The sequence below is a fragment of the Onychomys torridus genome, chromosome 8, assembly GCF_903995425.1.
Source record: "Onychomys torridus chromosome 8, mOncTor1.1, whole genome shotgun sequence".
NCBI classification, from domain to species: Eukaryota; Metazoa; Chordata; class Mammalia; order Rodentia; family Cricetidae; genus Onychomys; species Onychomys torridus.
Window position 1 is genome coordinate 48,604,801 of NC_050450.1, and position 8,370 is coordinate 48,613,170.

At 48.6% G+C, this 8,370-nt stretch overlaps 1 protein-coding gene across 2 annotated transcripts in view; it reads left to right on the forward strand.

The window, feature by feature from the left end:
• Positions 1 to 8,370, forward strand: part of Drc3 (dynein regulatory complex subunit 3) — a 38,598-nt gene that overhangs the window by 24,001 nt on the left and 6,227 nt on the right. Inside the window, exons 9-12 of one of the 2 annotated variants that reach the window (XM_036194704.1) lie at positions 555 to 729; positions 2,035 to 2,166; positions 4,852 to 4,922; positions 6,546 to 6,669. In XM_036194704.1, coding sequence (XP_036050597.1) covers positions 555 to 729; positions 2,035 to 2,166; positions 4,852 to 4,922; positions 6,546 to 6,669 — 502 coding nt within the window. Of the gene's footprint in view, positions 1 to 554; positions 730 to 2,034; positions 2,167 to 4,851; positions 4,924 to 6,545; positions 6,670 to 8,370 lie in introns of both variants that reach the window. The other variant, XM_036194703.1, reaches the window with a different exon arrangement.

Here is an 8,370-nt window from a genome sequence, read left to right on the forward strand (position 1 = left end):
CCCAGCCTCCAAAGGACTCTTTGCGGTGGCTTCCTCGATGCCCTTAGCAGAGGTAAGGACACGGAGGCCCAGAGAGGTAACTTACTAGGATGGATCTCAGAAGCAGCATTGGCCATAACTTGAACCTAGACCACCTAATTCTTCTCTCAGCTCAGAGGAGCCACAGGACAGGCCCTTCCCAGAAGATTTCTTTTGAAGATTTTAATTTAACTAGAAATTTAAAAAAAAAAAAAAAAAAGGCTTCAACTCATTCTCCTGGCCAGGATGCTAATAGCTCTCGCCTGGCCCCTTAGTCCTCTGGAAGTCTCTTCTAGAGACTTTAACTGTGCTCCTGAGTTTCTTGGGTGCAGGTAGAGATAGGTAATAACTACCACGTTAGGCTCCAAACAGCAAACCCCAGCTCCTTGGCTCCTCTGTTTCTCCTTCTGTCAAAAGGACCACCTGTAGCCTCCATAGTGTTCAGCATGGCATGTTCTGCAAGGAATTGTCAACATTTTTTGTCACAGTCCTAGTAGCCTGCTCCTGAGCCCCATGCTTCCTTAACAGCCACTTACCTACAAGGACAAATTTGTCATCATCTGCCTGAACATTTTCGAGTATGGCCTGAAGCAGCAGGAGAAGCGGAAGCTGGAGTTAGATACTTTCAATGAGTGCATACAGGAGGCCATCCAGGAGAACCAGGACCAGGGAAAGCTCAAGGTTGCCAAGTTTGAGGAAAGGCATCTGCAGGTAAGCCCCTTCTCCTGTGCCAGGGTGCCAGGACTCCCCTCACTGTGGCGGGTCTGCAATGTCTGCTGTTAGGAGGTAGTTGGAACTTTGTAGCATCGTTGTCTTATGGAGCCATCGTCATACATGCAGTATATCACTGACTGAGACAGTATTGTGTGGTCCATGACTGGACTGGACTGGACAACTCCAATTAAGCTCTGAGAACAAGGCTCAGGATAGTAGAGATGTGATTTGATTAGCTGGTAAGGTTTACTTTTCTTTCTTTCTTCCTCCCTCCCTCCCTCCCTCCCTCCCTCCCTCTCTTCTTTCTTTCTTTCTTTCTTTCTTTCTTTCTTTTTTTGTTTGTTTTTGACAGGGATTCTCTGTGTAATCCTGGCTGTCCTGGAACTCCCTCTGTAAACCAGGCTGACCTCGAACTCAGAGATCTGCCTGACTCTGCCTCCCGAGTGCTGGGATTAAAGGTGTGTGCCATTATGCCTGGTTGTTTTGTTTCTTTCTGAGATTTTTGTTTGTTTTTATTGGCTTGGTTTCTGGGTTTTGGTTTTGGATTTTTGACACAGAGCCTCATTCCTGCTCTAAATGGTGAATCTTAGGCTGGCCTTCAACTCTCGATTCTCCCGCATCCGCTGGAATTGCACACAGGTGGCACTATGCCTGGGATGAGTTCATTTCTTTAATTATTTATTTCTATTTTATGTGTGTGGATGTTTTGCCTACATGTTATGTCTATGCATTATTTACATGCCTGATGCCCATGGAGGCCAGAAGAGGGCATCAGAGCCTCAGGAACAGGAGTTATAGACAGTTGTGAGCTGCCATGTGGGTGCTGGGAATTGAACCTGTGGTCCTCTAGAAAAGCAGCCAGGCCTCTGAGAAGGCCACTGAGCCTTCTCTCCAGCCCTATGAGTTAGTTTTAAAAGCTTGATTTGCACAGATTTTTCTCAGCTGTGGCTCCCATCTCTGATGATGAGAATGTCTTCCCTCCTCCTGGCACAGGCAAAAAACCTTGCCCATGGGAATTTCATCTTCTACTTTCAAGGAGAGAAGGGTAGGTCTGAATGCCCTTTTTCCATCTGTGATTTGCAGGTACCTTTACATACAATATGCCAGAGCAGCGGGTAGCATCTCCAAAGGTTACAGAACTAGCAAATTGCAAGCTAATGCTTGAACTCAGGCAATTCAACCCCAGACTCCCAGTTTTTAATGCTGAGGACTGTATGGATGTCTGCAGTCTGGCTGTACCTCCATCTACTACTAAGTAACACGTTTAACTACTGAATCCTAAAACATGGTTTTTGTTTGTAGAAATTAAATACCATCCGAGAAGAGAGTGATCTGCCCAGCATCGAGAAGAAGCTAGTAGAATGCAGTGATGACATCACTGAGCTGTTCAACATGCTCATGACACTGGAGATGCAGCTGGTGGAGCAACTGGAGGTACAGCCAGAATGCACACATCCATACAGTCCTCAGCATGCAGCTGGTGGAGCAGCTGGGGGTGCAGCCAGACTGCACACATCCATACATCCCTCAGCATGCAGCTGGTGGAGCAGCTGGAGGTACAGCCAGAATGCACACATCCATACATCCCTCAGCATGCAGCTGGTGGAGCAGATGGAGGTACAGCCAGAATGCACACATCCATACAGTCCTCAGCATGCAGCTGGTGGAGCAGATGGAGGTACAGCCAGACTGCAGACATCCATACAGTCCTCAGCATGCAGCTGGTGGAGCAGCTGGAGGTACAGCCAGACTGCACACATTCATACAGTCCTCAGCATGCAGTTGTGGAATCTGCAAGCATGCCCTCCACAGGCTCTTCCCCTGTGTGCCCGGTGTAACCCAGTAGACATGCAGATGGAAACAGCTGGGTCTCTAGGGCTTACTGGTCAAATAGCTTAGCAAACATGCTGAGTTCCAGGCCAGTAAGAGGAAAAGCAGGCAAATGGTGTCAGAGGTTGTCCTTTGCCTCCATCCAATGTACACACAGCACATACACACACATACCCACACATGTGCATACCACCAAATATGAACACAAGCATGCACGTGTGTGTGCATGAACACACACACACACACACACACACACACACACACAATCACTTCCTTCCAGAACTATTAAAATACATTAAAGGCAGAGGCTGGAAGTGTAGCTCAGTGCTTGCTTAGCACAGACAAGGCCCTGGGTTCCATCCTCAGTGATGCCAAAAAAAGAAAACGAAAAGAAAAAAAGAAAAGCGCACACTGCTATCTTTGCTGACTGGGAAAGAACTCTTCTGGAAAATGAGAGGTGAACTTATTCCTCTGCAAATCTCCTCTCCCCTGTCCTAGAAGAGCCCAGAGTCTCCACAGAGTGCAGATTCCTTATCAGATCCAAGGGGAAGTTCAGGGGCTTATGAGACAAGGTGGACCTCCACTTGGGAACCGAACAAAGGCTCATTAGTGTTGCAGCCCGGGCTTGCTGTCTCAGGGTAGGCGATGTGAGGAGCCTGTCACTTGGCACTGATGATGGGAAATGAAAAGCACGGCTGCCTCCAACGCATTTGTACCCAGGGTGACTTGTGTGTTTGCAGGCAGCCAGGCTGGGAGCTGGAAGTGGTATGATGAATTGGACCTCATCAGATGTTGCTATGGCTGGGCCAAGAGACAGTGCCTAATCAATTCCTCACACGTCAAGTGACACTTCCTACACGGGATAGATTCGCTGTCGCACAGCACAGCACAGCAGCCGCTCATTTCCCACTGGGGATTGCTCTGCTCAAGTACTGCAGAGGCCCTGCTTGCAGGAAGGGCTGCTGCTGTCTGCCAGCCCTGTCAAGCAGGGAGACTGTTTTCAGTATCCAAACATTTCCCAGATCCATGCTCTTGTCCCGCCCAGGTCACCAGCCACTTAAAGCTGGAAGACACTTGTTTGTGCCTTCAACGACCTTACTTTTATTCATCCAAATGGTGCTCACACATGTGAGAATGGGCTCGTTTTTACGGCCAGCAGACAGGCCTTGGGCTCCTATGTGTGCCCTGCATCCATGGGCTCAAGATGTAGTGCTAGAGGTCTGTAGGAGGCATGGAAAGGGTCTTCTAGGACAGCAGGCTTCATAATCACACTCTTCTACACTTTCCCAACAACACTGAGATCCGTTTCAGCCTCAAGTGCTCTGCTAAGTAGCAACTAACTGTTGGAAGTCTAGGGTAGCAGCCAGCACTTACCCAAGGTCCTGGCTCTGCCAGATACTTGGTAAATCATTTGGGTGATGTAGCTAATTTACCCTGACTAACTACCATGGTACTACACAGAAAATCTGTCTCACATATGAGGAGGCCCAGAGAGATTAAATGATGTCCCTGTAGTGGAGCTAGCTCTTGAGATCTCCCTCTACTGCTTTTGTGGAGATGACGGACAGATCCTGCTGAGAGGCCTAAAAGGAAGGAGTCCAATCAGGGAGGAGGGGAGTGAGCCCAGGATATGTGCTCCTGGCAGAGGCAGCTACATGGGCAAAAGGCCTGGTGACAGGGCTGCAGGATGATCTGGCTTAGTGGGTAAAGGCACTAACCAACAAGCCTGATGACCTGAGTTTGATCCCTGGGACTCACATGATGGAAGGAGAGAACTGAATCCCACAAATTGTCCGCTGATCTCCACATGTGCTTATACCCCCCCCCAACCCACACACACATGTAATATAAAAAAATTTAAAACCTGGGGCTGGAGAGATGACCTAGCAGATAAGAGCACTGGCTGCTCTTCCAGAGGACCCAGGTTCAATTCCCAGCAACCACATGGCAGCTCACAACTATGTGTAACTCCAGTTCTAGGGGATCCATTGCCTCCTCCTGACTTCTGCAGGCACCAGGCATACACACTGTGCACATACATACATGTAGGCAAGACACTCATATACATACAGTAAGTAAATCTTTTCAAAAAGACATTGACAGCATAAACATTCCAGGGGGTAGTGAGTTGACACTGGAGAGCAGCAGAACTCTGAAAAGGCGGGGTCAATCCTTAGCCATCTGCCCTACAAAGCTAAGTGGGATGGTCTTTGCCTCTAAGGGTCTGTGATTGGAGGTGGTGCCAAGGATGTCGACACCTATACTGACTATCTTCTGTATCGTTTTCAGGAGACTATAAACATGTTTGAAAGAAACATCACTGACTTAGTGGGACTATTTATTGAAAATGTCCAAAGTCTATATCCTTTCTGTGATGGGCCCTACTTCACCCCAATGGGAAGGCACCATGGGCTCCTGAGGGTTGTCTTGGCCACTAGAGCAGCTAGGGCAAAGGTGCCTAGGCCTTTAACAAAAAATTCGGAAATTAAGAGGAGATCAAGGGATAGCTCGGTGGAGAACTTGTTTAGCAGGTGTGAGCCCTGGGTTCAATCCCCAGCACTGAAGAAAAGAAAAGGGTAAGTGGAGACAGGCAGTGTGTGAACAGGTGGTGGTGCAGAGCCACGCCCCCACTGCTCCTACTACAGAGTAAGGGGAGCACTTTAGATCATGCTTCAGTTCTTACCCAAAATACTTACCCCCAGGGATGTGCAGAACGCCCTAAACCCTTACCCCAAGAAGGCGTTTATACTCTCCACAGGGTCCTAGTTCACAGCTCTCCATTTTTGAAAGTAGAAGAATGTAAAAACTACCAATTTTCATCAAGGAAGAGGTCCTTCCTATCATAGGATGCACATTTGGTGACCACTGAGTATACTCCATGACACCTGAAGTGGTTCCCAACACTAAACAGTGATGGCCTTGCTAGAATGCCAGTTTGGAAGCCCAGAGGGACTTCAGTTCAATAGTCTTGCATATGTTCCTAAGTGGGTGATGTTCATGGGGACACTGACATCTCGGAATCACTGCCTGACTTTTTGTTGCAGGAAAATACTCTGGGATTAGGCAACACCCACTCTGAAGACAGGACAAGTTAAAAAGAGCTTGGCAGGCTACTTGTTAAGGTTAGAAACCAACATATGAAACAAGACCAGCCCTTTCTGGGGGCAAAGTGCCCAGTTTCACCCCAGAAGGAACTCAGGTTCTGCCATCCTGGGGCTCAGAGTCCAACATGCACTCATTGAAGTACCAAGTGGTATGGAGGGTAAAGGGTCAGTGGTCTCCCTAAACATTAAAAGACAGGATCAGGTGGAAGTCGATACATTGCAGTCATCAGAAGCAGTGTGTTCAAAGATCCTGAGGATGAAACTAAGAAAACAAGTCTCCAGATGAGAACTTGAGGCCGCGTCAGAGAATGGAAGCTCCAGGATGCTCTAAGCTAGGAACTGGCTACTTAAGTCCTCAGTCTTCTTGCAGGAGAAGGGGAAGAGAGTATGTGAGACCAGTGAGGTCTACTACAGTGTTGGGAAGCCATGGGGATGGAGGAACAGATGTCAGTGAGGACCCTGAGGGATGGTAATGGCCCAGTATAAGGACCGGAGTGATCTGAGGACCTGACGATGGCCCTGGGCTTTGATGCATGGGGATGACAGCTTGATGGCCATGATGCCCTTAGCACCTCAAAGCAGATCTTGAACCCTTAGAGCAGTGGTAACATATCAGATATCCTGCATATCAAATATTCATATTATGACTCATATGACATTAGCAACATTACAATTACAAAGTAGCAACAACATAATTTTACGGTTGAGGGTCACAACATGAGGAACTGTAGTAAAGGGTCACAGCATTAGGAAGGTTGAGAACCACTGACTTAGAAACTGGTCTCTCTAGTGGGGATTGTAGCCCTGTTTAGCAGAGGCCCTGCCACAGGTCAGAGACACCTGGCTTGCTCTGCCCCTGGCTTTAACTCACAACTGCAGGATGGCCCAGTGTCGGGACTTGGAGAACCATCACCACGAGAAGATCCTGGAGATCGCCATCAACACCCTGGAAAAGATCCTCAAGGGCGAGATGGACGAGGACCTACCTGACGATGTGCGGGCGGTGAGTGGGGCAGGACTGGGTACAGTGGACATTGCTGGAGGTCAGAAGGTAGAGAGGTGAAATGCAGCCAGCTCATGGCTTACCTAAGCATGACAAGCTCTTGGAGCCTTGGTTTCTTCACCTGAAGGAGACAATAGCCTGCTCTGCAGGAATATCGACTGCTGAAATAGACTAACAAGGTGCCCACAGTTCAGGATGGTCAGGTGGTTGGTTACACATGCCTTTCTATGGGGTCTTCTGGTACTGTTTTTTAAGGAAGCAGTTGCAAATAGAGGTAGAAGCCAGAGATCTCCCTCAGGCATCTTAACCATACAATGTCTATAAGAACTGCAACATTGCTATACCCCCAAGCCTCATGTCTGGCCCACCACCACACTGCCCCAGTTTCCATTGGGCAGGTAGTGGTAAATACTGGGCATCCATCATTGGGTCTACACCTAAGGAGGCATCTATGAGTCCAGCCTGAGCTCCAGCAGCAGCATGTAGATGGCTTAGGAGAGGGCAACAGGCAAGGATTAATGGGCACAGGTCGAAATACTTTCCCTCCGGGCCTGCTTTTGTTCATACACTACTGAGTTCCTCAGCTACTCTCCATCACTATGCTATGCCCAGGCCATGGTCCACATGCCCTTTGCCTGCCTCTTGGCACCTTGCTGCCTTCTAATAAACTGTTCTCGATATGCAGACAGGTAGATCCACTAGAAACTCAGACTACTCAATCCTCACCCCTCCCAGCTTTCTGTGACCTTCGAGAGAGTTCATTCCCATGGCAGCTCCCACCCCAGGATCTGATGCTCAGTGACCAGCCTCCAGGATACTCCCATCTGTCAGGCTTGTTCCTTTCAATAGACATTCTGTCTTAGTTATTGTTGTAATGAAACCATGACCAAGCAGCTTGGGGAGGAAAGGGTTTATTTCATCGTATAGCTCTCAGGTCATAACCTAGTACTGAGGAAGTCAAGGCAGGGACTCGGGCAGGGCGGGAGGCAGGAACTGATGTAGAGACCATAGAGGAGTGCTGCTTACTGGCTTACTCCTCATAGCTTGCTCAGCCTGCTTTCTTATAGAACCCAGGACCACCAGCCCAGGGATGGCACCATCAACTATTTAAGAAAATGCCTTACAGCTGGATCTTATGGAGGCATTTCCTCAACTGAGGCTCCTTCCTCTCTGATGACTCTAGCTTGTATCAAGTTGACATAAAACCAGCCAGTCCACCTTCTATCTGGCAGACATGCTCACTCCTCGGTCTCTATGTGCTTTTCTTGTCCTTGCCATTTAGATCTCAGCTCAAGTACTAGTTCTCCTGAGAGGCCTTCCCTTAGTACCTCGTAAACGATTGTCCCCATTCCACACCCCATGAGTCAGGTCACAGTTTTAAACTTTGGCTCATGTTGATTTGTTTCCACACCTATTCATACTTTACGTAAGTTTGTGAGGGAGAACAGAGAGGCTCTGCTCATCACCATGGACCACCTGTGCCAGCAGGGGCATCCAGCATGGCAGCCGGGAATGACCTTGGAGTTGGGTGGATGAAAACATGCACTCACTGAATCTTTACCGTATCAGGAGCTAGGCCGAGCTGTGCAGATAGAAGGCCAGCAGCCTTGACCCTATAGCCCCTGTTCTGAGGCTAGAACAGACACCAATCACAGCAGCATGGTGCAGGGCTACAGTCACACTAACCTGCTCTCCACAAGC